The sequence below is a fragment of the Microcebus murinus genome, chromosome 15 (assembly GCF_040939455.1).
Source record: "Microcebus murinus isolate Inina chromosome 15, M.murinus_Inina_mat1.0, whole genome shotgun sequence".
NCBI classification, from domain to species: Eukaryota; Metazoa; Chordata; class Mammalia; order Primates; family Cheirogaleidae; genus Microcebus; species Microcebus murinus.
Window position 1 is genome coordinate 63,949,102 of NC_134118.1, and position 23,751 is coordinate 63,972,852.

Here is a 23,751-nt window from a genome sequence, read left to right on the forward strand (position 1 = left end):
CTGACCCTTTCTGGACTGGCTCCATCCCCCAGGTAGCTTTGACGCTAAAGCCTGGTGCATGCTAGGGGGTTGCATCCAAGCACAAGAAGGAGCCAGTGACAGAAACGGACGTCCTAGAATCTGTAATAAGAAGAAAGAGTAAACTTTCGAGTCATGGTGTCCTAGATGAACATTTCAGACTGGCGACTGCGGGCCGGTGCAACACAACAGTACTTTACCTTCGCAGATCTACTTTCTAAAAATGGGTTCCAGAACTCTCAGCTCTTCTTACAATTCAGGGCTTGAGATACGGGTACAAGTGCTGTTCAAAAGCTGGCAAAAAGCACCTTAAAAAGGCCCTGTGAATGCACTTTGCTGGTAACGTTTTTTTAGGAAGGAAAAAAAGAAAAAGGCATCCTCTTTACCATCCTTTTATCCTATTTGCACGGAACACTGGGATCCTGTCCCATGCCCATCCCACACATCACGGCCACTCGCACTGGGCCAGCATCCCACTGCAGTGCCCCGGGAATCTGCAGTGTCACTCCTCTTCTGCTTGTTCTCTGCAAAGTGAAGTCATAGGGATGGATCAGCCAACCTGACTTCTCACTACCCTGCCCAGAATCCTTTGTGAACTGGAATGAGTCATCGCTCCAAGAAAAGCTACAACCTCCGTCTGTCTGTGCGGCTCCTTTGTCTGTGCAGCGCGGAGACTCTAGGTCAGAATGTTCCCCAGGCCCAGGGCTGCAAGGGGCACGTCCTCCTCTCCAGGGGGCCCGGGTCCCTCCGCATGCATTAGCACCAACTCGTATCTTTTCATCATTAAAACAGCAAAAAGGGCACATACCTCCAGATGCTTGAAGAAAGAACACTCACATTAACATTGATCTAGCGTCATATACTCACCAGTCCGTAATTATAGACCTGACACATTTTCCTATTTTTTTTTTTAAGGCTGGCTTTTCGCTGTGATGAAGGACGAATCTCCCTCCTGTGTGTAACAGGCGGTTCTACTGAACACTGGATCAAAGTTTAGCTGCAGTGAGCTATTTGTCATAAATTCCAGTTGCCGTGCAAGTCTTTGCAAGCCTGGATCGTTCCCGACTCACAGCCGGCAGGCTCGCAGCCCGGGCAGCGGAGCGGCTCGCCCCGCGCCCGCCAGTAAAGCTTCTGCTGCCGCCGATAAAGGCGGCGTTGGGAATGAGGTCACTATGTCAGGAACTCGCTCACAGCGTGAGCTGCTCCCCAGCTCACAACACAACTCCAGCCCCACCGAGTGGGAGGACGCAGAGGGTTTTTTATGTGGCTGTTTTGTCTGCTTTTTCTTAAAAATGTCTAAGTGTAAGATCAGTATGGCAAAAAATCAATCACATATCTGCACAAAAATGTCCTTTTCATTGTCCTGTACATTTGCATTGTACCACGCTCATTATTAGCCCCACACTGGATCAATCGTGCATGCACATACATATACATGTACATGTTGTATTTATACACACACACATGCAAACAGAGGAACTTATTTCAGCAGAACCACAGAGCAAACATTTTGTCTTTATTTAGAGTACAAGCAGCAACACATAAACATCTCAAGAGGAAGAGGAGGCGGGAGTTGAGAGAGAGGACAGAACGGAAGGAGGATTAGTAACCACATAAAAACCAGAGAAAAATGGGAGCCAGAGAGGAAAAAGAATAATTTAAAAAGGAATGAGATTCTACTGTATTAGTAAATAAGACTGACAAAATCCTCCCAACCTAAATCATACCGAAACAGGCACCTTTTGCTATCTCAACTCAGGAACCAAACAGATCCCAATAAATGCTCCCCTACTCAGGAACTGAGTAATGGATTTGCCTAGCAAGATGTTTGTACAGAACATTCTCCTGCGTCCCCGTGAATACAGCAGCTGAGCTACAATGGGCACAAAAAGTGTAGGGAGCAACCCAAGGTGGGAAGTGCAAGAATGTACCGAAGCTCTTAGTAAGGTGTCCTCGAATCTCTGGGTTCTGTGGGCCCTGGGCCAAAACCCTGCCAGCGACATATCCTCACTTAACTCCTGTGACTCAGCCTGTCCTCCAGCGCCCCTCCCACGGAGCTGACGCCTCGTCATATGCCCTCCCGTCACCCCCACACAGTGATCCCCACCCTGTCCTCGGGAAGCTCAAAATCCTACAGCCCCCTTCTGCCTGACAGTTGTCGGACAGCTACGAACAATGACCTGGTCTCCACGTCCAAGCATGCAGACTGTACACTCATTTACAGAAGGACTGATGCACCCGACTGGAACGTTATTAAGTAAAACCTCTTCCACGCCACCCAAACCACCTGACGCTTTTCAGGTCCCCTGCCCTCCTGGGCTCCCCCCTCAACTTGGTTCTGGCGTGGCAACTTCACGCTGAACAACGTGGCGTCCTCCGCTGTGTTCCCCGCCCTTGCATCACTGTCCCCTCCCTGTTCTGCACTCTACAGTGTCACGCTGCTACCGCCCTGAGAACGTTTTCCACGCTAACTGCTGTTAAACTAACATTTGGTCTCATTTATGCACATTTTAAAAACGTCATCCATTTTACCTTTTACCCTTGATCAGAAATGGTTTGGTCCCGATCGTCCCATTCAGTGCACGATTCCTCTCCTGTCTGATGTGCCACGAGGGCCTCGTCCAGGCCCCAGAGCGAGCCCAGGGCCCAGCACCGCAGCCCCCCGCCCACTCAGCTCACCTTTAATCAACCTCTGAGTCTGGCTGTGTCGTTGGTTATAAATCCACACCAAGATCACTTAATTCAACCCATTCCTGCCGGGCATGGTCTAGTCACCGTGAGGTCAGAAAGTACGCCTAATAAGCTCCCACACCTTAGGAATGCAATGATGTAACTATGGAACAAACGCATGAAAAATTCAGATCTAAATAGATATCTTTAGCCCTGGCAATGGAGGAGCCTCTGGGAAGCTCTAGGCTGTTGCACCACTTCGCAACAGTTAAAGATTCCAGTTTCTTCTATGGTAAATAAAAAGTTAAATAAGTGGACAAATTTAAAAAAAAAAACAAAAAACCAAATACTAGAAGAAAAGGGATGAAAAATTACAAATAAAAACGTATTCAAATCTTCTAGTATCCAGACATGCATGTTTCCATTATATGCGGGCTACAGTGCCGATGTTTAGAAACGCATTTAATCTTTACAAGGACCCGGTAAGGTAAGTCCTGTCATGATCCCTGTTTGAAGAAGAGACAGGCTGCCTTCCAGAGCTCGCACAGCTGCTGAGACGCAGAGGTAGGAGGTGAGCCCGAGGCAGCTGGCCCCAGAGCCCGTGCATTGAACTATCACACATGCTGCCTCTCGATCGTTGTAATAAAACCACCACTGCAAACAAAACACTTTTAAAAATCTATACCTCAATTTTAAAATTTAATTTGAAGCCAATTTGCTTACTTGGCACACGGGCCAACGAGGTTCAGTTTGCAGGTGGGGTCTCTTCCGTAGAAGCCGTTGCTGCCGGCTTCCGTGAGCGCTCCCGCCGCACTGACCGAGTGGCCACGCGGAAGGGTGTAAATGACCAGGCACAACCATAACCACGAGCTCCTCTTGCTGCCCTGCTAACAGCAGGGTGGGTTTCTGGTGGGCACCCCTCAACTCAGAAATAAAGGCAAGAGAGGCCCACTGGCGTTTAAGATGCAGAGAGACGCCTAAGAACCAAACACAGCCGTAATTAGCAGTCCTCCTCCTCCCCCGGTCCCTCTTGCTCCTTTTAATAACAGCTTCGGTGTTACAGTAAAGATTTACAAACATCATACAGGGTATCGCAGAGGTGATTTGCTCAGTTGATGAGGTGTGGGCAGAGGTTGTGCTTGGCACTTGACTGGAATTGGCAGTGGATTAAATAGAAGCACCACATAGTGACACAGTCATGCGGGATCTTAATGAACGCTCTAATGACTAACGGGTCTTGCGCAGTCTTGGAGCTGCTGCACTTGCAAAAGCAAAACGCAATAAATGCCCTTAAATCAATTAAAATCATTTATTGGGTGCCTCGTGGCAAAGCCCTGTGGTCAGTTTGGGAAGGTAAACATGGTTAAGGGAGTCTACATAATGCAGGGTATATACTTTGGCACACAAGCTTTTCATGAACAAATGACATGGTCCCTGCCTTCAAAAAGCTTAAAATGCACGTGAGGAGATGAAATAGTCACATAAATAGGGCAAAGAATACAAGGCAGTGTCTGTCAAAGGGGAGGAACAGGGAACAGGTACTCCCAAGGATTCAGGAGAAAAGAATCAGGCTTGAAGCAGCCAGGAACGGCTTCCGGGGAAAGCAAACTTGTCCTAGCATCTGGGCAGGTGGAGAGAAAGGGCAGCATGTCAGAACAGAGGCTCTGTGAGGAGGGGTTTGCATGTTTTGTGTTTACAGCTGTATTCCTGAAAAAGTGCCTCGCCAATAGCAGGCCCCCAGTAAATAATGTGCTGGAGGAATGAATGAATGAATGAATGAATGAATGAATGAATGAATGAATGATCTGCAGAGAGGACGCATGAGCCCAGGCCGGGAGGAGTTGGTGGGAGAAGGTGGGGAGCCACAGGCAGGCCTGCCTGGGGCTGCGGGTTCACACTGGCAGTGGAAGGAGAGAGGCGGTGAGAAGGGTGGCCCGGGAGCAGACTGAGGACAGTCTTTGATGGGTAAGAAAATGACCCACCTTGTATTTGTAATGAACTTCACCTGGCATTTGTTATGGCCCTTCGAAAGTCTCCTCCCCAAGATGCATGACACCCCCATTCTCCAAAAGCCATTCCCTATAAGCTATTATGGCAGCTCGCGGGAGGACAGAGATGCTGACAGTATGGCCAGGCGGTGCTTCCCCGAGGACTTCGCTCGGACTCAGTGATGCCAGGATTCTCTGCCCTTCGGTCCTAGTCTGTGACAATATCCCACCACAGCTACGTGCGAGTCAGCAGATACCTATTAAATAACAACATGCAAGAGGCTATGCTGGTTGCCAGGGCCAGCACCAAGGAGAACAAGTCACAGCGCCTCTCCTCACAGCTCGGCGCCAACATCAATGTCATTCCAGGCAGAGAGGGAGCGAGGACCAGGGGACAGAGGAGATGGCTGTTTCTGCTATGACAACGCAACGTCAAGGAAGGTGGTGGGAATCAGCAAGGCGGAGGAGCAGAGGTGGCCCCACGGGAGGGTGAGTAAAGGCGTAGGAAGAGAGACGATGGGAATGTCTTTCCAGGCAGAATGCAGTATGGACAGGCGCGACGCGGCTAGAAAGGCCAGGGTGCTCCGCGGAACGGCCGGCGGGCTATTCAGCGCGGCCGGGATGGGGGCATCTACGAAGGACACTGGTAGAAAGAAAGCCAAAGAGTCAGTCGGGCTGGGATAAGATCCTGCATATGTGAAGAAAGACATTAAAGACAAGATGCTGAATGTTTAGGTTACTCTGGCAACGGGGTATGGGATGTATGGAAAGGGAGAAGGTAATTATCAAAGACAAGGAAAACAGCCTGTTGTGAAAGGCTGTGTACATGATGTAAAGAAAGAAACAGAGAGAGAGGCCGGGCGTGGTGGCTCACGCCTGTAATCCTAGCACTTTGGGAGGCCGAGGGGGGCGGATTGCTCAAGGGCAGGAGTTCGAAACCAGCCTGAGCGAGACCCCGTCTCTACCAAAAATAGAAATAAATTAATTGACCAACTAAAAATATATATACAAAAAATTAGCCGGGCATGGTGGCGCATGCCTGTAGTCCCAAGTACTCGGGAGGCTGAGGCAGTAGGATCGCTGAGCCCAGGAGTTTGAGGTTGCTGTGAGCCAGGCTAATGCCACGGCACTCACTCTAGCCTGGGCAACAAAGTGAGACTCTGTCTCAAAAAAAAAAAAAAAGAAACAGAGAGAGAGAGGAGACACTTTTCTACTTCACAAAACTACTATCCAAAATTTCCAGCATGGAACATTAGTATACTATCAGAAATGCATTTCTAAGACTATCACAATTCAACTAACACTGCTTGCCCAGAGTCTACCCAAAAGACTACCTGTGCTATAGTAGTAGCCTGACATTTGGAGTAGTGCCCAGGGTAGAATATTAGTTCAAACTGAGAAATAAAGGGAAGAGGAGAAATTCTTGAAATAAAAGTCCCTGGGCACTGATAACGGATAAGACTTTCCTGGTTGCACAAAAAACGATTTAAAAAATACACAAATTAAAAATTCAATGAAAGCAATTTCAAAAACAGAAAGTTCCAAAGTTTTCAGGGCCATTATAGCCCAGGATTTACTGAGTTAAGTGCATTTTTGTAATGGTGGAAGAAACGGTTTCAATTAAAGTTGGCTAAGATGCAACACTGTATATGCAAGGAAACTAAATATTTAAAGAACAAATACACTCAGTGTCCCTATAAGTATGAGAAAGCATCAGTATGAACATGAAGTGAAGAACATGGCAATTCTGTTACTTACTATTAATAATTCTCAAAAGTCTTTGGATCTGTCCTAGTATCGGGAGCGTAGAATAACTGCACTTTAGAGCTAATGGAGACAGTGAAAGTCACACAGTACATTATCATTTTATCAAAGATAATCCTGGAGCCCAAAGAGGGGAGGTGACTTGCCCAAGGTTACAGAGTCAGCAGAGCCAGGACTAGCACCCAGGTCTCCCGAGGCTCAGTGCAGACATCTCTGCACTACTCCCCCCACTTTGTAAAATATATTATTAGGAAAAGAAAGGTAAACTCTAAGTCTTCTCCAGATGTCCTTTGGACAAGAAATTGTTAATTAAGTACACAGATATCCAACTTTCCACACTACCCTATGGCATTAATATAAATGATTCGTCTGCCCTCAGTTCTTCCAATCAACATCACAAGAAGACGGGGAAGGAAAAGATGAAAGTAAAATGAGAACAACTGAGAGCCTGCAAGTTTTGGGTTAAAAAGCCAGACTCTAAATTTGTTGTTTTAATATTAAACAGTAAGAAAACTATGGGAAAGCGTGGAAAAATGAAATGTTACCCTTCTCCATTGTAATTTTATTACAATAGCATTTGCATCTGTGAACTGTTCATTTCCAACCTACTGAGCTAAAACACACCTGAGTATATCTCAGTTGTTTCTGCCCAGTATTTTCAATTGCAGAGGGTGGTGATGGTGTGTCCAAAGCCCATGATACACAGGAGGAAAAAAATAAGACTCTACTGTTAAGACTCCCTGAAATTCATGCAAGCAACGCATTCTATTCTGTAATAGATCCCTGTGTGTCCTAATAGTAAAAATTTCAAACTTTTTTCTTTTTACACTGAACACCATCCAGCATTAATTTCCAAAACTTACAAGTGAACTGACCCTTCAGAGAGACCCTCCACGTTTATCCTGAGGTTGTACAAACTAGCCAGTGTTGGGCCTCAATCCCTTGGGGCAAATATGCCCCCAATTTGAGAAGCAGCAACTACATGTGAAAATATACCCCAAAATAATATTTCCCAATTAGTTTTCAAAACTATCACCAGTATTTCTGTTGCTTTAAAGATATACCACTATTGAATCCCAGAGCTCTTTTAGCTGGAATTAGTTATAAGGTCAAAGAGCTGAGAAACTGAATTACTTTATCACTGGCTTATTTAATTATGGCCAAGTTACCCTCTCTGTGGGTTGCATTCCTCCTCTGCAAGATGGAATCAGGAAAAAAATACACAGGTTGCAAAGCCTGCCTTATTTTTAAAAAGGAGACATAGCTATAGAACTAACCTCTGACCTCAAGGTGCTTCCAATTAACTGAGGAATGAAAAGTAAACACACATGAAAAGAAGGTATCACAATACTTCCAAGGGGGAAAAAAAAAAAACGATGAATAAGAGGAAAAAAATTACTCCAAACAAAGTCCAGACGGAGTGCAAAGTAAAGAAATACTGGCCAAACATTCTCATCCCAAAGCTGAACTCGCCATGGCCAGGTTGAATTTGAACTTCTTACGGCCCCGACAACACTGGCCTGCAGGGGGAAGCTGCTATCCCACTCGCTTCAGTTAGTCTGCAGGGACCGCCAACACGCTGCTTTCCTGACACCTCAATGTACCCTGAAACCAACTCGCGATGTCTATTTCCTCCCGACCAGAGTGAGAACTGGATCCAGACTGTTGCGTGCACCACTGTATTTTCAGCACCTAAAACGGCCTAATATTTGCAGATTCAAAATTAGAAAGAAACATTATTTGGGCGTTGGTCTCCTCTCCACCATCAATGCCACACACAACTACTAGTCACAAACTACTACTTAGTCACTAACATCTCTGAGTATGTCAAGTCGATCTTCAGTGACACCTGCACATAGCGTCTCTTGGCAGTCAGATCACGCACTTTATTAATAAAGTGTTTATAAAACTAGAAAAAGTCATAATCCTGATGTCAAAAAGCAAAAATTAGTCATATTTTATTTTATCTCTCCATAATGAATGAATAAAAATAATAGAATTTCTTTGCTGCTTGGGACCAGTGGTTATATAATCATCTATATTTGTGCTGTCCAATAGAGTAGCTACTAGCCATGAGTGGCTATTTAAAGTTAATCTAAATTAAATAAAATTAAAGTATTAGTTACTCTATTCCATGTGCTCAATAGTTACATGTGGCTAGTATTTATCATATTGGACAGAACAGACATAGAATATTTCTGTCATCAAGTTCTACTGGACAGTATCGGTCTAAGTAATTAGAAGCAATCACAAGAAAACCAGGTACCATTCAATTTTACCATGAAAACCTATATTTTTTAACATAATTCTAAAAATTCAAATATACAAAATAGATAACTTTTTGATGTTGAAGTTCTACGAATTTTAAGACATGTAGATTCATCTCATCGCCATCACGATCAGAACATAGTCATATATATAGAACAGTTCTATCACCCAGGAAACACCCTCTTACTGTGCCGTATACATTCTTAATCCCTGGAACCACTGTGGTATGTTCTTTCTCCCTACCATTTTGCCATTTCAGAAAGTTGTGGTTACATACAGCTGGTAACCTTTTGAGACTGACTTCCTTCACTGAAAACAATGTTGTTGAAATTCATCCATGTTGTTGAATGTACTAGGAATGGGATTGCCAGGTCATACAGTAAGGATATATTTAACTTCCCAAGAAAACACTGAACTGGCTATACAGTTTTGCAATCTGACTGCCAATGCAGTTCTAGGAACTTTTTTTAAGTTTCTTGGGATTTTCTACATGGTCAGTTGAGTTGTTTGCAAATAGGGACAGCTTTAATACAACTTGTAAGCCTTCCATTTCTTTTTTCTTGTCTTATTCCAATGGCTAGACATTCCAGGATGATGAGAATAGGAATGGTGAAAGTGGGCATCCTTGCCCTCCTCCCAGTATTAAAGAAAGAATATGTAGTCTTTCACCATTGAGTATGTTAGCTGCAGATTTTTGTAGATGTTCTTTGTCAGGCCAAGGAAGTTGCCTTGTATTCCTAGATTGTTAAGAGCCTTTTATCATGAATGTTGGAGTTTGTTCATTGCTGTTTCTGAATCAGTTGTTATTATCATGTGTTTTTTCTTCTTTAATGTGGTAGATTACATCAACTGATTTTCAAATGCTAAATTAGCCTTGTATTCTGAGGCTAACTCCACTTGGTCTTCATTCATTATTCTTTTTATATATTCCTGGATTCAATTTTTTAATATTCGTGGAAGATTTTGACATCTATGTCCATAAAAGACATTGGTCTGTAGTTTTCTTTTATTGTACTGTCTTTGGGTATCAGGATAATCCTAGCTTCATAAAGTAAGTTGGGAAGTGTTACCCCTTCTTCTGCTTTTTGAAAGAGATCATATAGAATTGGTGGCATTATTTCTTCCATAAACATTTGGTAGAATACTCCAGTAAAACCATCCAGATCTGAAGGTTTTTTGTTTTTGTTTTTTGAGTTTTTTAAAATAAAGTTTTAGCTATAAATGAAAGGAACTGAAAAGATACAGAACTATTCAGGCAATCTATTCTTTTTGGGTGAGTTTGGTAGCTTGTTCTTTCTAGGAATTGGTCCATTTCATCTAAATTGTTGAATTTATATGCATGAAGCTATTTGTGGCATTTACTTGCTACATTTCTATGGGGACTATAATGGTATAACCTCTTTCACTCCTTATATTGATAATTTGTGTCTTAGTTCCTTGTCAATATGGGTAGAGGCTTATCAATTTCATTGATATTTTTAAAGAATCAGCTTTTTACTTTATTGATTTTCTCCATTATTTTTGTTTTCAAATTCATTAATATCTACTCTTATCTTTATTATATCCTTCCTTCCGCTTGCTTTGGAATTATTTCGCTCTTCTTTTTCTAGTTCCTTTAGGTGAAAGCTTAGATTATTCATTACAGATTTTTTCTTTTCTAACACAAGCATTTAATCTTACATATTTCCCCCTCTAAGCCATGCTTTAGCTGCTTCATATACAATATGGCATACTGTACTTTCAATTTTGTTCACTTCAAAATATTTTATATTTTCTCTGAGACTTTCTCTTTGATCCATGTATTACTTAGAAGCATGTTGTTTAATTTCCTAGTACTTAGAGACTTATCAATTGTTGATTTCTAGTTAAATTTTCATTAAGGTAAGAGAACAACTTTGGATGACTTCAATTCTTTTAACAGTTTATAGGTTTGTTTTATGTCTTGGGCTATTATCTATCTTTGTAAATGTTCCCTGAGGATTTGAAAGAAATGTGTATTCTGTTATTTGGGATAGGAACATTTTATAAATATCAATCAGGTCAAGTTGCTTAATAGTATTGTTTAGTTTTTCCATACCCTTATTGGTTTGCAATTTACTTGTTCTTGTAGTAATTGAGAGAGCTCTACTGAAATCCCCAACTATAATCATCCATTTCTCCTTTCAGCGCTATTCTGTTTCATGTACTTTGAAACACTGCTGTTAGGTACATACATTTTTTTATGCTTGTTATGTTAACTTGGTGAACGCACCCATTTTTCTTTATGTAATGTTCCTCTTTATCCCTGGTAATTTTCTTGCTTTGAAGTCTACTTTTTCTGATACTAACATGGCCATTCTGGCTTTCTTCTGATCAGTGTTTGCATGGTGTATCTTTTTACCTTTTACTTTTAACATATTCATATCATTATATTTAAAATGTATTACATGTAGATAGCATATCCTTAAGTCGCTTAAAAAATCCATTCTCTCAATTTTTGTTATTTGTTATGTTTGGATCATTTACATTTAATGTAATTATTTATATTTTTAGATTTAGCTCTACCATGTATTATTTATTTTGTTTCTTCCCTCATTTTGTTCCTGTTTTTCCTTTCCTGCTATCATTTAGATTATTTAAATATTTGTAGTATTCTAGTTTATCTATTGAGTTTTTAATATATTTCTCTGTATAGTGTTTTAGTTGATGCTATAGACATTGCAGTATATATACTTAACTTTTCACAATCTACTTAGAATTAATATTTTACTACTTTAAGTAGTAAATCTTACCACCATATTGGTTCTTTTACCTTCCCCCTTTTCTGTTACAGTTACCATTTGTGTAATTGTACATATACTGAAAACTATTAATGCTACAATATTTGCTTTCCATCATTATACATATTTTTAAAAACTTAATAATTAATTAGATTTACCCAGATATTTAGCATTGTTGCTTTTCCTTTATTCTTGATGTTCCAAGTTTTCCTCTAGTATACTTTTCTGTCCATCTGTATTTCTTTTAGAGCAATTCTTCTGGCAGTGAATTAATTTAGTTTTCTTTTATCTTAGAAGTCCATTATTTTAACTTCATATCTAAAGGATACTTCACTGGATATTTTGAAAATATTGTTCCACTTCATTCTGGCCTTTGTAGTTTCTAATGAAAAAATCTGCAGTCATTCAATCTGTTCTATTACATGCCATACATGCTATGTATCATTTTTCTTTATTTGCTTTCAAGATTTTTCTTTCTTTAGTTTTCAGGAGTTTATGACATGTCAGAGTATAGATTTCTTTGAATCTATCCTGTTTAGGTTTCTTCAGCTTCTTGAATCTGAAAGCTAATGTCTTTTACCAAACTTAGTTTTCAGTCATTATTTCTTCAAATATTTTTCCAAACCTCACTGTTTCTGTAACTTTGATGAAACAAACATTGGATATTTTTAGTATCATTCCACACATCCCTGAAGCTCTGTTTATTTATTTTTTAATCTTTTTTTCTCTGTTGTTGAGATTGAATAATTTCTATTAATCTATCCTGAAGTCTACTGACTCTTCTATTATCTTCATTCTGTGATTGAGCCCATTCATAAATTTTAAATTTTGATTATTATATATTTCAGTTCTAAAGTCCTTATTTATATCTTCTATCACACACTTTTGAGATCATGATTAGAAGAGCTGATTTAATGTCTTTGTTTGATAATTCCAATACCTGTGACACCTCAGTATTTGCAACTGTTAATTGTCCTTTATCATACAAATTAACATTATCCTCATTCTTAATATGCTAAATAATTTTGACTAATGTGGATTATAACAGTATGGGAGGCTGAGTCTTTAAATCCTAAGGACAATGTTGTATTTTCTTTTAAAGTAAGTGATCAACATGGTTAACTTCAGGCTACAATTTCCAAACCACCTCTTATTAGTTGAATGCCAGTTCCGTGCTCAAAGCCTTTACAGTGCTTTGTAGGACATCTGCCCCACATGTATACCATTCAGTGGTCAGTCTGGGACCTGCGTGGTGGTCTAGTTCATATTTCACCTCTCAAAGCGTTTGTAATGCTACTTAGAGTCAGATCCAAACATGCACAGCTCGGAAGCAAGTCCAGGACTTCATACAATATTTTATGCAATAGCTCTCTTGATCCTCTCTGTGATCTCCCCAACACTTTCCAGTTCCCTAGGGGCTCCTTTCATGGTCCTTCTGCCAGAATGCTGGGGCTTCAGCTACCTTGCTCAGTCATGTACTTCTAGCAACTGCATCTCAGTCTGGTGCCAAGTGGTGGGAGGACAAGAAAGACAGGGGAAAGCAATGGGGATTCGCCCCCTGCCCTTGGGACCACAGTTCCTCTCATCAGAATAGATTCTCCTACCCTCACAGTTTCAGATGCCTGCCTAGCCCCTGCTGCCACTGTGACTCTGCAGGACTGGCTGTGGGTTGGGAAGGGTAAGAATGAAAACATTGACTTCTCCTACTCACTCTATGTTAGTAGTCTACTTTCCAGTTCCTCGGGTCAGAAAATGAGGGCTTCTCCAGAAGATCTTTCAGTCCACACCAGTGTGATCTGGGCTACTTTCGTGTCTATACCAGGTAATACCAGAGGTTGGCAGAACAGGATACTCATAACCAGTCTGGTAGTTCTTCCAATCCTGCTCTTCTTCCCCAATGTACCTGCGACCATTTATTAATATTTTTTAGCGTCCTCAGAGGGCTGCTCCACGCATTCTGTCCAGGGTCTACAGCTGTATGCAGGCGGAGAGCCAGAGTGAAGTGTGCTTGCTCCATCTTGCTTAGAAGCAGAATCCATAATTGCTTTTTATTGTCTGAATTGCACTGTTAATAGGAGAAGCACACATGTTCACTTTGGTCTATGTTTTCCTTTTATAAAGACGTACTTTGAGGGCTGATGCAATTAAGATTTTTTTTTTTTTAAGTTTTATTTCAGCCTCAAAAAGATACCATTTCAGTTCATCCATTTCCCACATACCAAACACTCCCCCTTCTCCCACCTCTGTGATAATGGTGGATAGACGTGGCTAATTAAAAGTTACCTCCTTTTTTGTGGTTCTGGCCTTTTTGGCACAGTATTTCCTTTACAGTTACTAATGAGAAGCCAAACTGATTGACAAGAGTGCTGTTCTTTCTTTCCCCAAGTCCACCCTCTGGCATAGATAGTAATGAGCTTTGTCATCAGTGTTAGGTGAACCAGGAGAAATGAGGTACCCACACCACCCACAAACCAGATAATTAGCATCAAATGTAATTACTGAGGCCAGTGCCTCCCTCTGTGACCCTCTCTGTCTACACTACACATACAGAAGTGGTGGGTGCTTTCAAAGACTCCTTCCTTAGGCCTGGCTGAGGCCATTACAACTGAGACGAGAAACAAGTATGGCCTGAGATTTTAACTCAAGAATGTTCAACCCTCCTATTTTTACTAGTCTGTTGGTATTTGTGGTCCCTAGAGGAGTATCACTAAAATATGTTCACCATATGAGCATAATTGGCTTCTATACTCTACACGAAAAATTCCATCAAAAACAAAACCCTCAAACATTTCATCTCAACAATTGTACTTCCATTCATAAATAACTTGACTCCCAAAATTCTAATAGCCTTCTCGCTGGGGGATATGACCCAATGGTTACATTAATAACAGCTCTAAGAAGGCAACGTTTATATCATATACATTAACATGTCGTGCTAGGGCAGCCTATTCAGAGTAGGACAGCGAAATGCCTGTTGAACAGAAATCTTGAGGAGACAGCATGATGAATGGGCGATGTAGATTTATAATTCTACTCTATTAGAGAGTAAAATCTGAAGGTTGTATATGCAGTAGGAGCAGATTTTTCTAGAAAAGCATACATTTTATTATGTATGATGGATAAACTTTCCTGCTCAACCCAAACGAGGGTTTTCATTTCTGACTACTGGCAGCAGCGCTTTAGTGGGGGATGGAGTGAAGGCCGAGAAGAAGGCTGCTCAACCCCAACTGCTTCATGGAGGTGGCCTCCTGCTGTTAGTGGGAGTCACCCAAATCTTTTCCTTGTGCATGTGTGGACTGCCCTTCCTTCTGTGTGACTTCCCCAAGACATTTAAGGATACACTTAGGCAAGGGTCTGGTGGGGACAGTGATGCGGCCCAGGCCAAAGAATGGGGTCCCCAGGGCTGTTTCTCAGGGTGACAGACTGTGCTTGGTCTGCTGGGCACAGTGAGGCTGTCCCACATCTCCCCACCCAACTGGGAAAACACCCAGTGACTGGGGAGTCAGTGAGACCGAATTATCAGTTTGTACATCGCTGACAGATCTTCAGAGGGCAAAAGCTACTGGAGACACCAGAAATACTACACTTAACACCACTGTTTGCCGGGTGCGGTGGCTCATGCCTGTAATCCTAGCACTCTGGGGGGCCGAGGCCGGCAGATTGCTCAAGGTCCGGAGTTCAAAACCAGCCTGAGCGAGACCCCATCTCTATTTAAAACAGAAAGAAATTAATTAGCCAACTAAAAATATATATAGAAAAAATTAGCCGGGCATGGTGGCGCATGCCTGTAGTCCCAGCTACTCGGGAGGCTGAGGCAGGAGGATTGCTTGAGCCCAGGAGTTTGAGGTTGCTGTGAGCTAGGCTGACGCCACGGCACTCACTCTAGCCTGGACAACAAAGCGAGACTCTGTCTCAAAAAAAAAAAAAAAAAAAAAAAAAAACACTGTTTGACTGAAGCCATGAGATATCATAAAGTGAATCAAAGCTGACTTCTAACTCAAACTCCAGACAGAAAATTTAGCTGAAACTACACACACACACACACACACACACATGTGCGCACACGCACACACACATACACGCAGCTACAGACTGAGAGAGCTGTAAGCATGGTATAAAGTATTTTCTCATGTCTGGGCCAAGAGCAATGTGGCACAGTCTATACTGAGAGGAGGACGGGGGATTGATCACCCCCTTTATACTTCGGCTTGTTCAGATCTATGATCCTAAATCAACAGTTTTCCCAACACCCAAATATGTAAATGTAACATCTAGAACCTACAAGCCTGAAAATTATAAGACCAGAGTTAATATATCAGGAATAATTACAAATCAAACTAATTTTTAAAAAGTAAATGTTTCTGAATATTAAGCTGATAATAGAAAATAATTCTGAAGTTACAAAATTTATCAACAAAAGTTGTCACAAACTCTTTTATAAGAAAAGAATAGTGGCGCATTTTCTTCCTTCCACATTTTACCTTTTTATCCCTTTCCTTGCTGATAGGTCACTGCCACATCAAGTTGTTAATGTCTGTCCAAATAACACACACGCTGATGAAGCGGAGCGTCCTCTTAATGATCTGTTCGGATTAGTACATTTTTCTGTTAACTTCCCAAAATCAACATGTCCACCACATTCATACTTTGTAATAATGCAGTCGGTCCTCGTAGGAATAGCAAAACTGGCCTCTGTGAAGTTCCACACCTCATAAAAGGCTTGTTTTAAGAACAAACAACTGATGAAGAAAGACATTATTCCCCATGTGATACCATATCCTATTACTTTATGCTAGAATCTAAAACACTCTTGCCTATACAGCTTAAAGTCATATGTACTTAATCATTTTAAGTATTTTAAAACGTCACCTTCTTGTGTTATACTATTTACCTTTTATCCTTTCTATTCTCACCCTCCCCCAACCCAACCTACTTTCCAAAATAAGAAAAAAAATGCCCTGGCAACAAAGATCCTTTTGATAAACGGGCTTGGGGCCACGAAGTGGTCAGGAAAAAGAGTCGGTCTTTTCAGCCCTGGGTTAGCTGCAGCGGAGGTGGCAGGATTTCTGTCTCCCAAGCTGCCCTGGGCTGGTCACCTGGCACAGAGACGACAACAGCTAGACCACTACTTTGCAGGTCCTGACCAGTAGATCTGTGCTTGTGTGGACAATTATTTCACTAGTCCACCATGAAAAAAGGAAAAAATAAGACAACACAGAGAAATTTTCATAAAGATAATTTGGCTTGATTAAAAAATTATCTTTTATTATGCTCTTCTTTTTTGTTTATGTGTGCATGTGTGTATATTTACTGTCTTCTCTTTGAATGCAGTAATAGTGATAAGAGATTATAGTTTTTGTGGTGTTTTTTTTTTTTTTGAGACAGGGTCTTACTCTGTCACCCGGGATCAGTATGCAGTGGCATCAGCCTAGCTCACAGCAACCTCAAACTCCTGGGCTCAAGGAACCCTCCTGCCTCAGCCTCCCGAGTAGCTGGGATTACAGGTGTGCACGACCACACCTGGCTAATTTTTCTCTTTCTTTTTGTAGAGCCGAGGTTGCACTCTTCCTCAAGCTGGTCTCGAATACCTGGCCTCAAGTAACCTTCCCATCTTGGCCTCCCAAAGTGCTAGGATTACAGGTGTGAGCCACCACACCCAGCCAGGAGATGACAATTTTTTAAAAAACTATCTTGCCAGAACTAAAAGTTGGCGATCTTATGTTGGTCCACAGAAATTTTATTGAAGTGTTCTTGGTATGTTAAGTCCAAAAGCCTGAGAGCTCTTGGACTAGATTTCAGGCAGGCAGGAGGGGAAGGGGCATAGCTATTTATCATCCTAATACACATCCTAAATCCATTTCCTTACCCCACCTGTGACAGCCAGAGTTTGGAAGGCAAAGTGTTACCCACCCTGAAATCTTTTTGATTATTAAAAAGTATTAACATTTGCTTTTCAACTCACATTGGCTTTTAGCAATTTTCTTAATGTTGTACCAACCAGTTTATTTTTTAACTGAGTCCCCTCACTGTTTGCCCTAAGCTTTGTCTTCTTCATTTCATCTCCTGCTCTTAAAAAATGGACATTCATATTCCTTTTTCAAGATTAGCAATGAAATCATTGGTTCATAATTTTTAACATCTCCATACTTTTCCACATATTTTTCACAATCCAAAGTTGATCATCTTTCTAAGCCAATACAGAGTTGTAACTACTTTCCTCCCTAGTGTCACCATCTTTACAACACCCTACAATCCAACGACATCTAATTTCAGAAAACTAAAAACAAAACAAATAATTAGAGCGCAGAGCGCTCAACCAATTATCTAAGTTAAGGATACCTCAAGTGCCAAACACCCAACTCTCAGGTGTGGACACCACCAGGTGGCCAGTGTGTGTTCTAGCATCGTCTCACCCTTCTTTCATTCACCCTTAAAGACACGACATGCTATCACGTTCCCCCTTTCTTCCTCTTGCACCATTCACTTTTCTGACGGTAAACATTTTCACTCGTGTGCACTCCCCTCATTGTGTTTAACCACTTTCCTCTCACTTCTACGGCCTACCCAGTACCGCGGGCATTTCTCCCCTCCCGCCTCCTATTAATAACAATGACAACACCTTCCTTATGGACTGCCAATGTCCACGGAGCATCGTCAAAGGGGCTTTCCACAGGCCAGGCCATTTCTTTCTCACACGAACCTTATGACATAGATACTATTATCTCCACTGTATGAATGAAATCCAAGAGAGTTAGGTAACTTGGCCAGAGTTGCAGTTGCAATAACAGCTAAGACATGGATAGGGTTACATCAAGGAAAAGAAAGAAAGTTTTGAAGCAGTGGTATTCAACGAAGTAGAGAACAATTTGCTTGTTTTAATAGCTCTGAAAAGCGCCCAGAAGATTAAGTCCCAATTTCCACATGTGTCCTAGGTCATTCTCTCTAATTATAACTTACTTAAGCACTCATGTGAAAGATGGGTGAAAACTGTTTTTAATTCTACGCCTCCACTTTGAGTGTTGAGCATCTTCTTCTATTTCCCACAGCCGCCTACGGCACTCTTGGTCGCATGGAGGCCAGCGCCAGCGCGGGGCGGGGCTGGAGTTGTGACCGCCACTGGGAAGGCCCGGGACGAGGCGCGGCTGGAGGGGTCAGTGTGATGACACTGGGGACGGGGGTCTCCGTGGGCTCGGGAGGCCCATCCATCTGTCCATCAGATGCAGAAGAACGGAGTTAGGGGCCTGTGGTTCTCTCCAGTTTGGGCTATTCGGTTCCGGATGGTTAACTTAGCGATTTCTTTGGGGAAAACTCATCACGCGTAAATCACTAAAATGCAATCTGGATTCTAAATTCACATCTAGGGTTTGAGTTTCCCCTTCCTAAGGCTGGTTTCTCTTCTCGCCTCTCCAAGGAGCACTCACAAGGGCTCCGTACAGCCCTCCTCTCCCCCCCAGCTGCGCCCCCCCCAGGGGCACTCCCGCCCACGGCTCAGCCGCAACCTCAGCCACATGGAGCGGAGGGCCAGGCCTCCCTCTCTGTCCTGTAACTCTCCCTGACTGCCAGGCCCACCCTCTCCCTGCCTCTCTCTCTCTGCTTAGCAGATGATTCCAGCTAGATGTCCCAGGGCCTCAGCTAGCATGCCCAAAGCCGAATCTGTTACCTATCCCATAAATCCTGCCACCCCTTCTATCTCCTACTTTATACTGTAGCACCACCATCGAGGCAGTCACGTGACCCGTGAATGCAGGATTCCTGTCTTTCCTTCACTAACCACCCCACTTGCCTTCCCTCTTAATATGAACAGCCCACAGAGCCAGTCTACTCGACATATAGATGTCTCTGAATCTGTTCCTTTTCTTCCACTGCGCTGCTGGCCGGAACCTGCCTCTGCGGTTTTCACCTGGGCTACTGGAAAAGCCTCTTGCCGGCTCCTCCCATCCACCCTACACATAACTGCCAGAGTTAGCTTCAGACCTGATGCGCCTTCCGTGCCCCTGTTGGCTCTCCAGCAACAAACCCCTAATGCTTTAGATCTGCTGCTACCAACTGCATCCCTATGTTTGAGCCGATGGAACTGAGGATATCACGTAAATACAGGTGATAACATTTTCCAATCGTATCAGAAAAATGACCTCTAGAATAACTCTGCAGAGATGAACAATAAATCACCTCCTCTTGAACCATCAGGGAAGATATCTCAGTAAAGCTAAAGGAATTTGGTCATTTTAGCAGTCACATGCAAACAGGAGATAACGAGTACTAACATTTATTGAGCACCTATGCATGGCAGGTACTACGCGTCAGATACTCTATGTAGGTTGCCTAAACTACTACACCTCTGCAATGTCGGTGGAATCCTCATTTGAAGAGCTAAGACTAATTGTTCTATGTCTCCCGGCAGATAAACAGTGCCTCAGGATTCAAATGTGGTTCTGTCCAATATCCCAAACCTATGCGCTTGTCGCCAGTCCACAGCACCCTCACCAAGAAAATGCGGACCCCACTGTCACAATGAGTGGTTAAAAATTACATCTGCATGGTATAATAATTGCTTTGATTTAAATTCAACCATAATATTTCTTTTTTATTGCAATTTCAAATTTGAAGGCTAAGAGTTTTAGGTTGATCGAAAGGGGAAATGGGTACAGATGAGAAACGCTATGTGATGATAAGAAAATTCATCAGATAACATGTCTAAGGCTGCACAGAGCCCTTCCATTTCCTGTTTCTAAGGCCAAGGGTAACTATGCATAACTTTTCCACACAAAAAGCTACCAGTTTTTTTTGCAACTAAATAAATGTATCGGTACCTATTTTAAACTTAGCACTGTACTAGGTACTATGACCACAACAAAGACATAGCACCATCTACCTACAAGTAACAAACTATCAACTCAAGATAAACATGGGTAAGTGGTAAAGACAGCATGTGCTACTCCAGCATTATGTATTATACACAACCTCACCACATAGTCCATCTCAGGCGTCCTCAAACTGTGGCCCACGGGCTGCATGCGGCACGCTGAGGACATTTATCTGGCCCACCGGGTGTTTTTGCCGCCGCTGCCTGTCCTGCTTAGCAGCCAACTCGTCCGGGGCCCACAGTGCGCATGGGTGGAATGTGTGCTGCACTCTCCAACCGTCTGAGGGACAGTGAACTGGCCCCCTGTTTAAAAAGTTGGAGGACCCCTGGTCCATCTAAATAACATTAGCTCCAAATACAAGAGGATTTGATGTATTAAAACCAAACGATGTGTAAAAACACACCATATTAAAGGTGATTCTAGGTCACAAAGATCTGAAAATTAGTCCTTTCTAAGCATAGCATTTGAATATGACTTAGCAACCCCATCTGAAGGCCTGAAGTGACTAGCAAGGGTTAGTCTCTAAAGCAGACACTCCCCCTGGTGTATTTTCCAGTGCTGTTAAGTCGACCAGGAAATCCGCTCTGCATAAAGGGTTTTCTAGTGAATTAAATGGAACAGAAGGACATTTCAGACAAGTCCCTGTTTCAATTCTTAAAATTCTGAATTAGCATATTAGAAGGTTTATCATGTTAGAAATAATCTAACATTCTAAAAGAGATGAAATCAACATTTAGCACTGAGTTCCCTATTATAATAATTTGTCACTTAAAAAATTATTTAACAGCAGCTTATTAATAAACTTAAGTGCTATACAAATGCAACTTTTTATGTCATAATAAAGTCCATGAGAATAGAGACCATGTGTTTCTTATTGGGGGTAACAAAGCCGCGCTGGTCCTCACGTTTCCACGTGAAGGAACATCCTTAATGGTAAAGATCCAGGTGTGCACACTGGACCATCCCCACATCTGTACATGGGGGCACTGACTTCTGTCACCAGTGAAGTGGGAGAAGGATCACCTTAGAGTAAGTGACCAAAAGTTACATCAAATAAGTGTAGAACAATTAAGATTGTGTCTCATTACAAAGCTTCAATACTCTTTCTAGAGTAGAAAGTAGAAAATATTCTACTTTCCAGAGATCCTGATTTTATTCTTCTTTTAAAGTTTTGCTTTTCCCACAAAAACTTTCACTTCCACTGTTCAATAAACCCTCTTTTATAAATGTTGTGGGCTCGATATTCGTTTGTAAAGCATGTATTTTTAAAGAAAAGTATTTTTTAATTTCTTGAACCCATCAAATTATCTAAAAGCACATTGTTTTTCCCTAGACTTCCCCACAGGGTCATATTTTTAAAAACTTTACAGACCATCGGTATGAATCAATCGCAATTATTCTGAGCAAAGTCCTTTGCTAAGCTACCAGCTTCACTGGATAATATTTGTGATGAAAGAGAAACACTACAATACTGCATCTGCCATTAATCTCCAAGCATCAGGCTTCACATCAATCACAAGTCATTTATGGTGGAACCTGTCACAGGATATAATGACTCATGCTAGTTGGAACTTGCAATTGCTCCTCTTTAAGGGGGCTTTCAAAATAATAAAAAGCTTGTGAAACATAGTAAATTAAACAGAACCTTTCTTTACCTTTTCTTTTACTTAATCTTTAACATATTAATTTTGCACGTGTTAAGTGCTCTAAAATGACTTCATAATGAAGATTTTGCCATATCATAATCTGATCTGCAGAGACCTACTACTAAACTACCTAAACATAAAAGACTAGAATTTTGCTACCTGATGAAGAAAACAAGTTAGCATATAGTTATACGAAATAAAGATGCCTTCCTATGAGTATTAGTAAATAGGATTTCTAAATTTTAAAGTAAGGTAAGCTTTACAGCCCGCCAGGCAACAAAGGTAACAAATCCTGCCCATAACAACTGGACTGCATTAGAGAGAATCCAATCTCATGCAAACTCTGAATCAATAATGAACCTAAAAATTGTTTAAATTAACAAAGCATGCTTGAGATTTGAAATTATACAATTAACCTATCCCCCAGGGATAGGAAGGTAACAGAACATTAAAATGTTTTAAGAGAAAAAGTGCCAGTCTTATCAACAGGTGGATTTTTCTTCACCAGGTCACTGCTTCCTGCTTTGTTTTAGACAAAGGACTCCAGCCTACCTTAAGGGTCTCTCCATTCATGTCTAAGTCCAGGCCGTTTGGTTCTGGCATTTGTGCCCCTACACAGAATCAACATGCTGGTGAAAGTCACAACCCAACATCCTATTCTTGCCACAAGCACTTTGATCCAATTATTTAAAACCTAGATATACTATCACATTTATCTATCTTTGGTAAGGTCTTTCTTTACAAAGACATACAAACAAGCCATACTGATGACTGAAAATAAACCACGCTTTAAATTCTTTAGAAGAATTTAAAGAAAGTGTGGTGCATAGCAAGACGGGCCACTAACTCTTACCGCGTGGCCTTGTGTTTCATGAATGGAGATAGTCGGGCTGGGCGATCATCGAGTTTCAACCCATGCCGGTGGCCTGACCTCAAATAAAGCCAGGTAGCTGGCAGAGTTCGCTGTGCTATGCGGCAGCAGCAGCAGAGAGCACTCCCTGTCGTTCAAGGTGTTTTTATTCTTTGTTTATACCTTTAAGGGCTTATAAAATTTTTAAGAACTGTTTGCAAGGTAAATACAACAGGGTGGCAATATGACAGCTTGGCCAGCTCTGTCCAAAAGCTAGTTCACATGCTTCCCATTTGTGACACCATGAATCAGACTGTCCAGCTCAGCCTCCTGCCACTTCCCTCCCCCACAGTCACACACAGCATGGCTGGAGATGCTGCCCTAACCTCTCCAGGGCACTAGGTTACTATTTATGAATGTGGTAAAACATCCTCCAACCACCGACGAAACCCTGGAGAGAATCCAAGTCACTGTGTCCCAGAGAATCAGGATTAGGGCTCAGAGATTTAGCTCATGTGTCTCTGTGACATCAGCACCTTGATGTATTTGTCTCACAAACCACCCATAAACATTTCTACATCTTTGCATCTCGAAATACAGCTTCCCTTTACAGCTTTAAGTTTAAACTGTCAAGGCATAATTCAGCAAATAATTTTGGAGGAGTCAGATATTATGTTCAATTAATGAAAGACTATAAGATCAATATGAGGATATAAACCGGCCAATTTCAAGGAATCTAAAAATGAACTAAACCTACTGACCAAGCAAATCCGACACTCTTTACAACCCCCTTTATGCCTATTATAAAGACTTATCATAGATAAAAGACTTTAAAAAGTAATCAATGCCAAAATATTCTCTAGAAATGAACAAGTTTGCTTACCCAACGTAAATGCACTTTAATATATCATTTATCCACCAACA

General features: G+C 41.8%; 1 protein-coding gene across 3 annotated transcripts in view; it reads right to left on the reverse strand.

Annotated features, from left to right (window-relative positions):
• STOX2 (storkhead box 2) overlaps positions 1 to 23,751 on the reverse strand; it is a 101,497-nt gene that overhangs the window by 27,653 nt on the left and 50,093 nt on the right. The window contains exon 1 of one of the 3 annotated variants that reach the window (XM_012784978.3): positions 1 to 23,751. This exon is cut by the window's right edge and continues 20,042 nt beyond it. The exons of the other annotated variants lie outside the window; for them this stretch is intronic. Coding sequence (XP_012640432.1) covers positions 1 to 25 — 25 coding nt within the window. The 5' untranslated portion in view covers positions 26 to 23,751. 3 annotated transcript variants of the gene reach the window in all.